Genomic DNA, 17259 nt, shown 5'->3' with positions numbered 1-17259 from the left:
GCTCAGGCCCCGCAGCTCGACCAGGCCGCGTTTCACACCGCTAAAGCCCCCTTCTTTCATTAGCAAATATTCTGCAGGAACCCCCTTTCAATATTTAAAACCTGAGACCGGGCGCACAGCGAAGTCACATGCTCCTTTTCTCTCCTTTCAGAATCGCTGCGTGCTGTGACTGAGGGCTAAATCGATTCCGCCCGCTAAATTTTTTCCGCCGTGCCTGTATTGCCCTCCAGGGGAATTTTAATAATCACCGATTCACAAATCCTGGAAACGGAAGCTCTCTGAGTTTATCTAAAAATGCACATGTTTAGCTGACCTGTCACAGCAGTGAGATTGAGTGGAAATTATTGGGTTGAATGTGCGTGCTGTGGACGGTAACGGTAACCCAACATTCACAGTAACCCAACAGGTTCAGTAACCCAACAAACACCGCAACCCAACAGGCACAAGTAACCCGGCTGGCAGAACAAATCCAACAATGATCCCTACATGCAATCATGCATGCATGGTAACAAAAGTTTTTTGATTGTAAGTTAAGGACAAATGTGAATTGAATCGAGCATTTCCTCTTCCTCAGGAAAAAAATATCCCCACATCCCTGAGTTCAGTAAATCATGTCCATTTTCTTTAGCCCAAGGGTAGTGAAGAGAATACTATGATTAACTGTCTTAATGATTCATCACAAACCAACCCTTCCTTAGTGGCTGCAGCGTGTAAGCCCGAACTGCAGATGCAGGATAAACATGGTCAATTGACCAAGATGTGAAATTAAACATTTTCTTTGCTTAGCATTGGAAATGGATGCATCCTTTCCACCACGTCTGGAAATTTCACAGTGCAACTTTCCTGACTCTTCTCCACATATAACCCACGCACCAGTGTTAGTGAATATAGCATGCCGCCTTTAAGGTCATTTCACAGATGTGTGCACAACATTCGGGGAACAAAGAAGTTACCTCAAAAGAAATTATGGCTGTTGAGGATCTCAAGCATCCATGATGTGTTCGGGTTTACCCACATTACTGCTTAATTGTTTCAACACTGTATCAAAATTTAATAAGAAAGTTCCATAGTGGTTACAGTAGATTGACTGCCACCTATGAATTGACTTTGCCCCTCGTTACTGTTCGGAAAATATTCAGCGAAAACAAAAACAAATTACGATTCCTCCATGCCATTGTCCAAATGCTTTCAGTCAGGAAGATATTACATTTTTTGACACTTGAATTTGCGCTCTCTGAACTGTCCAGAACCCTTTAATTCACCGGTAGTGCTCCTGACAGGCTCGACGAAGTGCCAGAATGCATTTACCGCTGACATTATAACCAAGATTAATTTCCTAAAAAAAAGGGAGAGAAAAAAAAAAAAAAAAGGAAAAAATGTCAAATCAAATCTTAATCCGTCACAGGTACAGTTCAGTATTACTGACACAGAATGCCACTCTCCCAGAAGTCCAGTTGCAAAGTCTTAATTACGATTAACACACCGGTATGAATCGGAGACTTTGTTAATTAGCGTCAGGCTATCTTTTGTTTACTGTCAGGGGACGCTTTGATTCTGTAACAGATTAAAAACAGAATTTATCTTTTGAGATATTAGCTTCGGTCTGAATCCACTTCCCTCTGTTTTGAATGATAAATTGTATAACATTTCATAGACACTTCCTGTATATTTTCATTTGTTGAGAGAGAAAATAAAAATTTATGATGGTTTAAGATATGAGATGCATGGTATTTGGTACATGTTACATGGTACAGGCAGTTTGGAGTAATGTAACCTTAAAATGAAATTCATACTATCCCAGGGAAAGAGAAGGAAGAAGGGGATGAAAAAGAGTTGTTCCCATTCTGTCCAGTTCTTTTCTTGGATCAAAGATGTATTTGTGTAATGTAAATTCTGGTATTACTTACATTGATGGCGTAGTTGTGTTTTACTTGTACTTTTTCTGCCACAACAGAAGGCAGTTTCTTTCAAGGGTGTCAGTTAGGAGTAGCACAGCTGTTTCACCATGGTAGAACATGAACATGTTTATTGGCAATTAGAACTAGAATTGTATTTTTAGATTACCGTTAGGTTATGTTTAAAATAAACATTTAAGAAGTGAGCTGGTGACTTACACATACAGTATGCACAAATTAAGAAATGAAAGGAGGAAGGAACAATAGAATGTCAGATTTAGAGAGAGAAAGAGAGAGAGAGGGATAGTGTGAGAGAGAATGGAGAGAGTGAGAGGGGCCAGAGAGAGGGTGAGAGATGGGGGAGGGGGGAGGGGGAGAAAGGATGAGAGAAGGGGTAGAGTAAGGGTGAGAGACAGATGAAATGCTGTTCTTATGAAAAAATGTTCCTTTCACTCAAGTGGTATGTGACAGTGTGACAGTCCTTAGTTGTAAGAAAAGGTTCTGAAAACTGCTCTAGCATGTATGAATTCTGATGTCTGGCTTTTTCACCACATCTAACAATGTGATAAGTTTTTAGGTAAGTGGAAAGCTGGCAAGTGCATGGGGATTCAACATGACATATTTTAGGACACATTGCTGAAGAAAAATAGTCCAGAGGAAGCGTTTGGTCATAAAGAACCAAGAATTCATACATCAGCCTCATAGAGGTGTCGGACTGTGTATGTGTGTGTGCATGTGGCTGCTTTTCCTCAGGTAGATTTTTGTCTAAATATGTAATTATATGAAATAATATGTTGGATAAATACGTTACAGCAGCGAAAAGGTATAACAGTAAGGTAAATGATATTGTCAGGGAACAGTGCAGATCTGTTTCCCAGTTGCCTTTGGACATGCATTGAAACAATATTTTTGCACAGAATGTTAACAATGTCATATAGCATACAGTAAATGTTGTCTACTGCAAAATATTGTTTCCATAATTTCCTAATATCATACTGAGTAATACTCTGAACTATGTGAATCTCAACATAACAAAATGCAATTTTTACACAATTTGGTAGAATGGATGTGGATATGGATGATTTACTATAATGTGCTAGACTAAATAAGAATAAGAACATCAAAAAGATGGCACAAAAATCTACAAGTTTTACTTCAATTAGAATAACTGAAATGAGTAAATTCACAAAAACCTTCACACCAGTCTTAGTGTGTCAGCATTTAATACATGTGCACATCATTAGCAATTGCCACAACATGGCCTAATGCAAAGTGTGAATTGAAGAGTAATCTGTGAGGACAGCATTCGTTTCCTAGAACAATTTTTACCAGGGGGGACGATGTTCCTTTAAGGGGATTAGTGATCTGACTGGCAGTCACAGTGTATTACACTAATGTTTGAAATCGTCCCAAATGGGACCAGAAGCCGCCTTCTTCACCCGCTGCCAAGACAAATGCTCCCCTTATCGTCCCAACCACGGAACAAAAATACAGCTTTTCCATCATCCGTGCCACAGGCCAGAGCCTCCATTCCCCCTTCCCCCACAAAAAAAAAGAAGAAAAATAACCGTAAACAGTCTTCTGCGTTTCCATTGGACATCAATTTCGTTCCTCTTCATCCTCTTCACTCAAATCGTTCAGACAGTCACTCTCACTGTATGATGCATGAAGGAAATTCTGCCCACATTAAGTAGTTTTGCCACTTTTTGCAGTAAAGGCGAGAGAAAACAGTCATGTTTTAAAGACCTTTAAAAATGAAAACCCACCTGAATTCCTGCTTCATTCTGATATCGATATAGGGGAAGTAATAAAGGGACAGTAGAAAAAGTCTACCAGGATCTTCAGAGCCCACAATTACCCTGAATTCCCAACTCAGGGGTTTCGAGTTTGAAAGACGCGCTGGGTTGCAGACTCGCCGACTCACAAATACGCGTCAGGAGCAGCACAATAAAGCTTCGGACGGGGCGGGAGGCCGTTAAAATGTCGCGCGCATCGAGCCGTTATATCGGGCAGAACTCTGCTGCGTGAATTGTGTGCCCAGACCAAACCTTCGCCTCAGCGTGTTTTAAGATCTAGCTCCTGTCTAATCCTTGCCAGGTCCCTTAATTTGTTTATTCAGAGCTTTTTTTTTAATAGACAAAGGTAGATGAATAAGCAAGGACTGGCTTAGTGAAGATGCTGGGTCAGGAGACGTCCGTCTTTTACGGGGACTCTAAATCAGGCAGATATACGGGCACCTGGGGAAGGACCTGCCGATCGATCGTGCCGATGCCCCGGGAGGCAAAATTATTAGCATCGGAAGACAGGCAGGTGAGATTTAAACGCTCCCCTGACAGGTCCCTCATCTGGACAAGCGAGAAGGCGAGTCGCGCTCACGTAAGAGCGCAGGAAACATAAATCTGGGCTTCAGGTCACAATTCAGTCACTGCCAAGTGAAACCCAGGTAATTGGTTGCTACCGTGCGACTGCGGTACAGGCATGTATGTGGCTGCATGCTGGCAATGAGACTAATTGGTGTGGGTTTGGGTAGCAGGGGTTGTACAGGAATACCAACACGGGCCGTTGCCCCTGGCAACTGCCCTTCATGTATCGCAAATTATAATAATTTTTTCAATAAGTCCTTTGTGCCCTATTGCATCCTGAACCCCCACCCCGCATTCATTTCTCTTTTTTAAATTGTTTTTCTGCATGCATCCTGTGTACTCGAGAATATGGGACGATTGCAAATTTGTGCAGTCAGTACAAATTAAATTAGGACTGTTTTTTTTTTGCATAACCTGAGGCATTACCGTGAGTCCAAGTGTTTGTCAACATGTTACCGACCTGAATGGTAATACTGACTGGGTTATGAATAATAGATCCTCTAAGTAGGAAAGATACAGTATGTACTTTTGTTAAATGCCAGGATGCAACAGCTAAAACCAACATCAGTAACAAGATAAAGTTACCAAAGTTTCGCTGTAGGGGTCAGTGTTTTCTTCTGAGACAAAAAAGCAGGACAGTAAGGGAAAGGTTATTGACATGGACCAACCACTGTTGTTCAGTACAGAATATCCAGCTGGCAGTTTTATTTGGACTTAAAATGCATTAAAACCATGAAAGGAAGAGCAAATTTAAACAACAACCAAAGACTGTCCCTTGGTTTGACTGTTGTTTTCCATGTTGTGTATTTTTACCATTTCATATGCTATAAAATACTGTAAGTTCAGGTCTTTGAGAATATATTTGAGAACACATTTCCCTGGGATCACTGAATACCCTTTCCGCTGTAGAAGGAGTGTATATATTCTGGTGTTTAACACCTGATGTAGTTTCAGGATACAGATACTGTTGTATCCCATGTAATAAAGTTATCCTGTGCTGTGCCTATTTTGTTGAAAGTGTAGAAATATAATGTCACAGATGTATTCTGTAGTCAGTGGAGTTGATGTATTCTGTAGTAGATGAAGTAGAGATATTCTTGTCATGAGTGAGATGCAGAAATGCACAGTTAGTCCTGGCTCCCCAGTGCCTTCCTGGAACAACGTGAAGCAATTACCTGAGAGGAGAATTCCCCGACCTTATTTAAATTCCCATAAAAATGCATTTCCCCGGACAGGGACATAGTAGGTAGTTAATAGCTTCAATTTACTCTTTATGTACTCTTATTGATTTGTATGTGTCGCACTGGCAAAGTGCAGGATGTGATTGCAGTCACGGCTTGGGTGTTACCCCTCCCACCCCCCTCCTGGTAAAATAACAAATCAAGATCTCAGTAGAGAGGAGAATACATTGCAGTTGGGGAGCGATAAGGGGACTGAACTTGTAACCCCAGGGTTGCAGGTTTGAATCCCAGGTGAGGCATAGCTTTTCTGTCCCTGAGAGAGGTACTTAACCTCAGCTGCATCCGTAAATATACAGCAGTAGTAATAAGCATGGCGTAGAGATGTTAAGTCACCCAGGATAAGGGGAGCCTCTTAAGAAATAAATAATGAGACAAATGCATCTCATTTGCTGGGCATCAGTAAACTGTACACTGATCTCCTGAGGCGGTGAAGTCAAGCAACTTGTTTGTAAAAATGAAATGGCAAGGAATGTGTTTCTTTGGCCTGAGGGTAAGAAAAATGACCCAGTTTGATTAGAATTTAAATTGGGTGGTGTGACATATAGTTAGAACTTAGTTAGCTGGAAAGTGGACCTTGTTTGTTTCAGTCCATTGAAATGCAGGAGCTGTTCAAATTATGCATGGATCTGTCCAGGGAAGTGTAAATGCACTTTGATAGAATAATGCAAGCTCTTTTTTTATAGATACCTTCATCTTTTACTTCCCTGTTGTTGTTTTTGGGGAAAAAAATCAAAGTGTTCTGAAGCATGCTGCCAAAAGTCTTTGGTCTGTCAAGCTAGCTTGTGATTTGCATCGTTTGCCCAGTGAGCAATGACAAGATGTAAGCAGCTCAAAGCACTGGAAACATAAGGGGGAAATGATGACAGGCATTATGCAAAAACAGTCTCATTGAACAAGAAGCTAAATTATGGGGGATGCCATTTGGCTGTGTTTTGCATTGACAACAGCTATAAGTACTAAAAAAAACACAATGATAATGCATTTTAGCCCAAACGCTCTTTATTACAAGAGTTACGGGTCGCAGTCACAGGCTTATTTTATAAATTGCGTTTGATGAAGCCCCCGTGAGTTTTTTTTTTTGAATACTGAAAAAATTCTGTTTTAGGTCTAGAGCCCTTGTAGTTGCGTACTTCTGCCCAAGTGCACTCAGGGGCCTTCGTCGGTCTGCAGTTCTGACGGCGCTTTTTTAGGGCGAGGTACCAGCTGGGATGAAACTGACGCTTGCTGGGGAAACTAGAAAGACTCGCCCACAGACGCGAGCGGAGCAGAACTGAGGTCAGAGAGATTTTTACTGGAGGAGATGTTGATTTTCTCTGTGTCTCTCAGGGTTGAGGTTTGTATGAATCTGTCCAAAATCCCCTGATAATGTCCGGAAGCCTGATTGCCATCGGCATTTGCTATCTTGCCTGAAGGAAAAAAAAATCACATCCTTGTAATTCATATCATTAAACAAGAGGCAACCTTGGGGGAGATATTTTACAAAAACCTGTTGTCGAATACAAAGCGCTGTGGTATATGGCTGGAACAATCATTTTCAGTTGTGTTGACAGTATCCGTAATGAAATATCCTGAGGGACACACGCAGACACACAAACATGCCCACACGTATACATATACGCACACACGCAAACATGAACACACACAAATATATGCAGTATTTATGGATTTAAAACCAATTCATCAATTTCTTACTCTTGTAAAAATCACAAATTTGGACCATGGCATATTTTGTTTCCTTATTTTACAATGCCAGAAGTGAAGCTGTTGTCATGTGTGCTGTATGCAGTCCCAGGGTCTGCTGGCATATATTTCCCATAATTCATTGCTCCAGCGGTCTCTTTTATGTTATAGATGGCCTTTAAGTAGGCCTTAAATCTGGTCTAAATGGTCTATTCGCTTCTTCCCTTCTCATCTGTTTATGACAGGATAGTTTGCACCTAACCCTTTATTCCCACTACGGGATGGTAATTAACTTCATATTTCTCTTCAGCCTCTTTGCTCTAATTAATATTTCATTGCAACAGATTTTATCACCACGCAGTGATGTGTTTTGTGTGTGTGTGTGCATGTGCATGTGTGCACATTTATGTGTGTGTTGAACTGGATGCAATAGGGCAAGGACTTAGTGAAGATAGGAATGTTATTTATTAGTAAGTTACACATTATACTGGGGGCAGGAAATTCTTTAGCCGACTCTACCTAGCGAAAAGCATGGCATTTGTCTACAGAAGAACTGGCTGATTTGAACATTTATGATGCCATACACCAAATCTATAATAGTTCCCCTTGTCATTTTTTAAAATATAATCTATTTTTCCCTTATTTTACCAGGAAAACCCTCAATTGACATCTCTTTCAAGGGGGAAATAAACACACAATTATACTGTAAAAACAAAATCATAATGACAAGACAGATTGTAACAATATACAATGGCTAAGCAAGATTAAAAGCAGGTACGCTCCTCTGTTATAGTATTACATTTAAAATCAGAGTATGGTATTAACATGGATTAATCTGATTCTGAAGATTATTCCACTTTAATATTATTTTAAGTAATTTATTAGTGTCCATAGGTCAGATTAGTATTAGTCAACAATTTTCCTCATTATTCGGGTCATGAGTTAACTTCCAATATGCCTGTATTAAAGCTGGATTACTGTTTGTTTTGGATTACTGACCAGAATGGAACAGTGGCCCCCATCTGGTTATTGTGGCACAATAACCTTTTCCCTAATACGTTATCACTTCTGTTCATATTTTTGGTTTGTGGTAATTGGCTCATTCCCTCCCAAGTGCACAGTTATCCACAATTACTAAGTTGATTAACGCATTACTTTTGTGTATATGCATAGATCCTATTAATTTGAGTTCATCCAAGCATGACTGTACATATCACAAAACCCTCTAAATTGAATAAAGTATAATATGGAACAAATTACAGCAATTAAGCCTGATAAACTGAATGTCGGGCTTAGAATTCCTGCATGCATTCATTCTGGCTCTTACCCTCAGTGTGACTGCTAGCATTACAGACCATACCGACTTGAGCTTGGTTAGCAGATGGATGTTTTGCTGTAGCGCTAATGCAGTTAAATCCAGTACACTTTCCATGCATTAACATGTATAGGATTTGAACCCAATTACATATTTTTTACTTGCTTTTATTTACTTACAAAATCCTTCTCTATTCAGTTTGCAAAAATGTCATCATTGGTTATTACATATTTTTTTCCCCCCAGGAGAATTGCACCAACAAGTAACTAATAAATCCATGTATGGTAACACGCTAGCATGGGTTGGATATTTTGAACTCGTTATTCTTGTTATGGTCAGGGCTCAAGGCTGCTTTTCCTTGCATTGGGGGCTTACAGAACACATGAGGTTAAATAGAACCGTTGTCAGCATTTGGAATCACAAAAGTATCCTTTTTTAACCATGGGGCTTTGATAAAGGGGAATTGAAAAGAGGGCATTTGACCTTTAGGCGTTTAAATTATTAAATGGCAAATAGAGAGGAGGTCTGGATACTGGCAGAGGTAATTTGTCTTGCGCTGCTCGGAGCCGGAGAGGAATCCTATTTTGGGGCCCGGCGGCTTGGGGCTTCGTCTGCGCGGCCCTGTTCTGCTCCTCAGGTGCACGTCCTGCTAATAAAGAGCCCTTTCACTTGAGCCTTCCTCCTTTCTCATCTCTCATCACTGCTTCAGAGCACCAATATGATCTCCACGGCACGGAGCAGAGGGAGGCTTTGGGGCTGAGATTATCTGATCATCCTCCCCGAACAAAGACTTTCCACTGCCCCCCCCCCCCCCATACAACTTTTCCACCCCGCACCCAATTATCGGGGCTCTGTGGTGCTAATTTCACAGCGAGGGTCCGCTGACGTCCGTGGGGTCCAAACATTCTGTAAAACAGGTGTGTTTTGCGCATCGGGGTGAAAAGCATCTCCGTTGTGAAACTGAGTAGAAAATACCTGGATTCCTTTGAGAGAGACTTTTATTCAAGCAGTTTGAATCCCAAATCGATGGGGCTCTCCAGCTGTCATGAGATAAACGAGCTGGCAGAATCCTTCCCACTGCTGAATTCAGACCGCAGGCTTTCTTGAGAAAATGAACCAATGGTGACCGGGGTTGATTAATGGTGGAAACAGAGACTGCCCTGTGTGAACATAATCTCGAGGATTTTGGTGCTGTTCCACGCAGTTCACCTGTGTGTTAGCTCAGAACTGCAGTGCATATTCCTCATATCCGTTTTTCTACAGACACTTGGAGCATATTTACAGAAAGACTCACCTTTCCCGATTACCACTTATAATGGCCCCATGTTCCATGCTGAATTGTGTAACGTTCAAATGTGGGTTGTGGGTCAGGTGGATCACAGCGGCTGCAGCATTCTTAACATTATCACTTTATGTCTGCCAGTTCACCTGATTGGAGTTTGGAGTAAATGATTACTTGGGTAAATAAGTTTGGATGCAATGCGGCAAGCTTCACCCAAGTCACCAGGCCTAGCAAGACTGATTAATAAGTGGTTGATATGTCCAAATAGCTTTCCCTGGATTTATTCCCACTGGGTAAAGCCCAAGATTTTCTCAAGAAGTACATGAAGCTAAACCAATTTACCAGCCTGGAGTATATAACCCTATCAATAACTTTTTAATATCAAGTTAACAATCGTGTCAATATCAATAAATACAACCGTTAAATGTGAGTTCATTTCACAAAGCACAACACTTACCAAACATTGTCTGTGAAGAATAAAACCAACACCATTTCGTTGTGGATTGAAGTTAAGCGCTAATGTTTAGCCACCACGAGCATAGTGCTGACTGTGTGTTTACCGTAGCGCGCAGGCCTGACTCCTCCCTCTCTCCGCAGTGTGTACCAGGTGGTGGTCATGTTTAGCATAGCGCGCAGGCCTGACTCCTCCCTCTCCGCAGTGTGTACCAGGTGGTGGTGGAAGAAGAGCGCCCCCGTCGGGCCAGGAGGGCCGCAGAGATCCTGCGCTGCTACCCCGTGCCCATCCACTTCCAGAACGCCACCCTGCTCAACTCGCAGTACTACTTCACCGCCGAGTTCCCGGCCGCGGGCATCCAGGCGCCCCAGCCCTTCAGCATCGGGGACAACAAGACCTACAGTGGCTACTGGAACGCCCCGCTCCTGCCCCACAAGAGCTACAGCGTCTACTACCAGGCTGTCAGCACAGCCAACGGGGTGGGTGCCTCTGCTGCTGTCTGTTCCCATAGAAACGCATCTGTACATTATATCAGGGCGTATGTCAGGCCCTGCATCACAAACTATATACTGTGCTTGCATGCTTTCGCCTCAAAAGCACATTTTATCCTTTTGTAGTAACTGAATAGCCTAATTTGTTAAAAGCCATTATCTTCATATTTTCTTAAGCCTGTGGTTTGTATTTACCAGAAAGCTGAAAATGTAAATATTAATAAGGGAATTAAACTTTTAATAAAAAATTATTATTATTATTATTATTATTATTATTATTATTATTATCATTATTATTATTGTTGTTATTAGTAGTAGTAGTAGTAGTAATAATTTTAGAAAATCTGTATAATTTATAACTTGTATACTTTTATAGTATATTAAACCTTTAAAACATATATGTAACCTGTTTAAAATATTATTATGGTGTAGTTTACATGTATTGAGATAAGAGACAGAGAGAGAAAGAGAAAGAAAGAGAGAGCGAGCGAGACAGACAGCTTTCCTGGAGCATAGACAGAGAGGTGCTAACAAACAGCTCTCAGACAAGCTTGTATTCTGCACCTCTCCTGCGATGCTATTCGTCTGTGCTCAGACCTCTTTCATCCACATTAGCCTGGATGTTTTCCTTGACCTTGCTCGACAGTTTTCCATCAGTTCCCCGGAAGGCTGGATTGGCATCAATTGAGGGAGAGGTCTTAAAACAAAGATATGAATGTGGAGTGTGGACTCCAATCAGAACTTGACTAAGGATGAGAACAGGTGGTGAATTTGTGCCACTACTATTACACTCTTCTGTATGAGAAACCTGTTTGTTATCTCTTCGCTGACCTATAATGCTATGACACATCCTAAAATGTGCTGTGGCATTATAAGTAAATTACCAGTATATAGTGAATTTTCGTATGCCTTTGGTGTAAAAGCCTTACTGGAGCGCTTTGTTATGCAAAATATAATGCCCTCAGTTAGCAAATGCGCATGTGTGAGAGTAAGTACAAATGTGTGTACTATTTATTAATTATCATCACAGTGTCTTTTTACTTCAACTTATTTACAGCTGAATGCAAATTACATTCACATCCTCTATAATAGGTCCCCGGTCAATGGATATTTTAATTCAGGCTTGAATTGATTATTGTTATTTCGTGTAAATGCAAGCCAAACAACTGTTTTTTGTTTTTTTTTGTTTAAATTATTGAATCTGTGGGAGTGCATTTTGGATTATTATTACTCCTGACTTTTTCAAATCACAGACAACTATGCGACTGCTTTTACTCCACTTTTATTTCTCTGGGTTCTTTTTTTTTTTTTTTTGCAAATGCATTTTAACGGACTTTGTCTGTGCCTAATGGAGTCTCAAATTAGTACTGAATTTTATTTCCAGTTGCAGATGAGCAGATGCACTTACCTAACCCTCACTGCATCTTTGTATTTAACTTCAATAATTTAACAGCCTCTCCCTTTAAAACGTTATCTTTTTAAATAATGCACCTTATAAAGTAAACATTTTTTACTGTGATAAGCAACAGGATAAAATGAGACCCTGAAAATGATGTCTATTTACTCATTTGTGTGCATTCCACAAACTCAAATGAGAAGGGGAGTCTTGTGCCAGCACCTTACACATCTACCTGTATCGGGTGCAGGGCTTGTCTGTCCCTGACATGTACAGGCTAATCTGTGCCAGCAAAATTCACAACTTGGATTTCAATGTGAAGTGATTGCGCTAAACTCAGCTGAACTATCACTTGTGCTAAGCGCTCCATACTCTACATCAGGAAAGGGGAAAAGGAGTGGTCCAAAACTAATGTTTGTAAAGATCTCACTAGGACAGCTCAGGCAGAGCATTGGTTTCTTGTCGGGAGAACGCACGCAAACCTGCAGATTCAGATTTTCTTCCGGAATCATCCCGAATCCAGCAGCACTGTGCTTATGTTTTATGTTTTATGCACGTGGTGTGTGGTTGATTTAGGAGAGTGTTTGGGTCAGAGAGATGAGGACGGGCTCTAGCGAGACACAGGTCCATTAATACCGGGCGGCAGTGCAGTATAATGCTTAAGAAAAAATGGGATAGTAATTCTGAGGTTGCAGGTTCAATTCCCTGGTAGAGCACTGCCATTGTACCCTTGAGGAAGGTACTTAAGCTGAATTACTTCAGTAAATATTCAGCTGTATGAATGGATACTGTGTAAAACTGGGGTAGCTGCTCCAGATAAGAGCGTCTGCTAAATGGAATGTAATATAACGTAGTGTAATATAAACACATATTGTCCCCACCAGTGAAATAATGACACCTCTTTTTTCTTTTTCTGTCCCTCTGAAATAGGAAACCAAAATTGACTGCGTCCGAGTCGCCACCAAAGGTAGGACTGTCATTGGTGCCTGAAAGCATAGTGATCTCTCCACAGATTTTGATTGGTTCAGAAAAACATTTTGTTGTTTAAGACTGGTTTGCCTATAATGCAAAAACTTAATGCCAAACAGAAGGTTTCAGATCTCACCCACAATGTGCCATTTAAAACGACGCTATTATGAGTACTTCTGTAAGCTGTCATAATTGCATAGTGTATTTTGGTCTTTGTTCCAGATGAGCTAGCGCTGAATTAATAATACTTAGTTTGGCCTCTCCAATTGAACAAGGCACGTCTCATACACAGCTAGTAAATGAAACACGTTTTGGATGAGCCATTTCTAGAATGCTAATCTGAATTTAATATCACAGGATATGTCTGCTTAAATAGTTCATTGTTGCAGATATGGGTTATTCTTAGTGCCTTCATTCTAACAGAAGGATTTAAGTAAAGGTTTAAGGAAGTATTTTATAATGGTTTGAGTCCCTTAAAACATTTAGCGATGCAGGCAGGCATTCACCTTATTGATTCACAGCAATTAGTCATTAATTGTGGGCTTGAACAGTATATCAAGCGAAGGATTAAACTCTGAAATGTCTGCTGCCAAAATTGGTTCAAGAGGCAGGCATTAACAAAAATATGTTGATTAAACAGTGCTTTCATTTTGTGAGCATAGTAACACCCCCGACAGCTTACTTGTTTCATCAAAAAAATTATAGCAGATTTAAAGAGGAAATGTCAAATAAAGGCTAGTCTTTTCTGAATATTGCAATCAGACCTAATTTGTTGAGATCTCAGTTTGGGTAGGGGGGGAGGGTACTCAAAAGCCCTGGACTAAAAAGGGAAAGGGATCCCACGGAGACCACATTTGCACAGGACCCAGAATTTCATGCTGCACCCCTGTCAGTAATGTCACCATTAGGGAATATTGCATTGAGAGGAATGATCTCTTTTTATTTTGCCTTTATTATTTGCCGCTCTGTATCCACAGTGTTAGGCTGACGTAGCCACGTCTGTTGTTGCCGTGTCCCTGCATTTTGAGTGGGAATGCACTGAGGAAAGTGTGTGCTCTTTCAAGCCCCAGGGCATGTGAGACAGACACAGGCTTTACCGTTTCTTTTTTTATTTGTCCTGTGACACCTGTGCGTGACCAGGGTGGAAGAGACAGTCAGTGTGAGACAGTCAATCAGTGTGCACCAGTCAGTAAATGTGGGGGATAAAGCCAGTAAATGTGGGACAGTCAATGTGTAGCATGCAAAAGATCATTCATCAGCTGCTGTCTATGGATTCATGCAGAGGTCTAGTGTTTTATTTTTTTTAACCTGTTCTGGTGGTTTCAGTTGAAAGGCAAGATGCCCATCATGGCAGAAACAGCCAATCACATGAGATAGTTTGACATTTCCTGCCTGATAATAACCCATTCAACATTTAACCCTAACTAACTAACTTAAGCAAAAAGTATGAACTACAAGCCTTATGACGTAAGAACAGAACTAATGGACACCCCATTTAACGCAGATCTGGTAACACCCCTGTAGATTGTTGAATGATTTTAAACTTTGTACTGACAGAAGAGAATGCTTGACTCTGTGCAAGATGCACTACTGGATCACCAGCTATCACCCCAGTAAAGAGTTCTGTCTTTCCTCTCTGGTTGTTGCATTGTGACTGAGATGATCTTCTGTCCTGAGTCTGCAGCCTCAGTCTGGCTCTCTCTCTCCCCTTCTGCATGCCCTCCTGGATCTGCGTCTCTTCCTTTGCCTTTAGCCGCCATAATCGTCACTCAGCTCACAACTCCCTACATACGCATCGCCCCGGCGGCTGGCGAAAACCAACTAACAGGTCAGATACTCTGCTGCCTAGCCATGTGTGTGCTGCGCGAGTGTGTGTGTGTGTGTGTGTGTCTGCGTGTGTGTGCGTGTGTGTGCGTGTGTGTGCAAAAGCATGTGTGTGTGTGTCTGTGTGTGTGTGCCTGTCTGTATGTACGTGTGTGTATGTATGTGTGTGTGTGTCTGTGTGCGCGAGTGTGTGTGTGTTTGTGCGTGTGTGTGTGTGTGTGTGTGTGTGTACAGTATGTGCATGTGTGTGTGTGTATTCTCCCAGTGTTGGTAGCTTAAACTTGTTTATTTTCCATCATGCTTCACTTTGTTTTCTGAGTGAGTGATGTTTTATGTCAGGGTGATCGATTTGAGGTCACATTTCTCTGTGACCTATGGTGAGGAATTAAGTGTTTAACAGCCCTGATTATGTTACATTGTTTGCAATTATTATTTTTCAAGGTAAATTGATCACTGATGCGTTTATTTGGAATTTTCCTTATAGAGAACTATTTTCTGTTTAACCTTTGTTTGCAGAAAGCTGCACAAATTGCTTTTATTCATTGCTGAGGCACAGTTTTCCTGGAAAGGGAAAAATCAATGGACTTCTACAAAAGTCTGAACTGCCGCTTTAAGACATGTACGACAAAGCCACCATGCTGCAACATCGGTGGCGAAATTACATTTAAATATTTACTGCGCTCTTGTCAAAGCAAGGGCGAAGGCTTATTTTTCTCTGTCAAGCACTCATTAATCTAAAAGTTTAACCCTTAAATACTGAAAAGGCAGGCCTTTTATAAGGCAGTAATTTATAAGGCACACTTTGTTTTTTGAATAATCTTTTAAATATATACTGCCACATATTTAATGCATGTGCGCAGAGAAACTGAGCTGCAGTGGACAGCATGTGTCTGGATAAGAAGACACTTTGTTATTGGGAACTGAAACCTCAGGGTGCAGCAGCACCGCCATTTGTACAGGCTGGCTTATTTGACAGCATCTCCTGCGGAAACTAAGGTAGTGGGTGTTTGGGGATGGAAGCGCTTCCCTTTGATACAGGAATGCGGCAGATGTCCCTTTTACAAGTGGGACTGTTTCACAGCTTCCATAGAGCACTGTCTGTTTTCCTTAAGGCTGTTTTGTGGTAGAAACGAGAGCAAATTATTAAGGATAAAAAAACCTGGGATTCTCCGCCGGCGCGGCAGCTGGTAACACTGAGAGTGCAGAACACAGGAATCCGCACCGCCACGGCTGTGGAGACGGCGCAAACCCGAACCTCGCTGCCGTATCTGAAAGAACCTTCTCCATGGCGGAGGGAGTTCCTTGTTGATCTGGGATATATTCAGCAGCGTAGTATAATTGACAAGGAACTGGCCTTGTTACCTAAATGGGTTACAGGTGCGATTCCTAGGTAGGACAGCGTCCTTGAGCAAGGTGCTTCTGTATATATCCAGCTGTATAAATGGACACTGTGTATATCCAGCTGTGTAAATCTCTCTGGATAGAAGGCTTCATTAGAAGATGGTGTTCAGGGACTCCACTCTTGAGAGTTGGAGCTCTGTCTGTGTAGCACGGCCTTGCTCATTAGTTGCATTAAGGCTTTTTATGTTATAAAACACACTGACTTACAGTACAGGGGCCTGTATCACAAAGCAGGATTAGTGAGTTAGCTGGTTAACTGAACTGAGTAAAACCCAGAACCTTCTCTAATCTGGAACATCTGTAAAAAGAGCTGATCCGGGTTTTACTCAGTGCAGTTATGCAGCTAATTCAGTAATCCTGCTTTGTGGTACAGGCCCCATGTCTGTAAGTCCAGGCCTTAAATCCAGTTCCCAAATTTTCAGGCTTCTCTGAAAGCGTGCCACCCTGAACAGATGATGGAGTCCAGTTTCAGCGACTTGGGTGCAGAGACATGCTAACTGGCACAGGAAGTCGGGGTTTAAACCTCCAGAGATCTTTTCAGATGGAATACCTCAGTCTACTGACTGTCTACAGGTTTTTTGTGCCATGTGATGCTCAGGGGTTAGGGATAGGGCTTGTGAGCTATAACTGCATTCTGTCTCAATATTTAGTCAACAGGTTTATGTGTGTGTGCTTGCAGGAGTGAGGGTCTGTGTGTGTGTGCATGTGTGCTTAAGTGTGTTTGTGTGTGTGTGTGCGCGTGTGCGTATGTGCATGCACGTTTTTGTGTGTGTGCATGCATGTTTGTGTCTGCGTGTGCATGCATGCATGCATTTCTGTGTGTGTGACTGCGTGCGTGAGTGTGTTGTGCGTTTGAATGTGTGCGTGTTTGAGTTGGTGTGTATGTAAGCGTGTGTGTTTGAATGTGTGTGTGTGCGTCTGTGTGTGTGTGTGTACGTGTGTGTGTTT

The 17259-nt window shown here is 41.5% G+C and overlaps 1 protein-coding gene across 15 annotated transcripts in view; it reads left to right on the top strand.

Moving 5' to 3' along the window:
* The window catches only part of LOC118234757 (receptor-type tyrosine-protein phosphatase mu-like), a 179887-nt gene that overhangs the window by 101944 nt on the left and 60684 nt on the right, over positions 1–17259 (top strand). For 10 of the 15 annotated variants that reach the window (XM_035431554.1, XM_035431553.1, XM_035431552.1 and 7 more), the window contains exons 12-14: positions 10436–10709; positions 13048–13084; positions 14840–14914. In XM_035431554.1, coding sequence (XP_035287445.1) covers positions 10436–10709; positions 13048–13084; positions 14840–14914 — 386 coding nt within the window. The remainder of the gene's footprint in view (positions 1–10435; positions 10710–13047; positions 13085–14839; positions 14915–17259) is intronic. The other 5 variants (XM_035431556.1, XM_035431567.1, XM_035431555.1 and 2 more) reach the window with 1 other exon arrangement.

This window comes from Anguilla anguilla, chromosome 8, assembly GCF_013347855.1.
Source record: "Anguilla anguilla isolate fAngAng1 chromosome 8, fAngAng1.pri, whole genome shotgun sequence".
NCBI lineage: Eukaryota > Metazoa > Chordata > Actinopteri > Anguilliformes > Anguillidae > Anguilla > Anguilla anguilla.
This window is presented reverse-complemented; position numbering and strand designations above follow the sequence as displayed.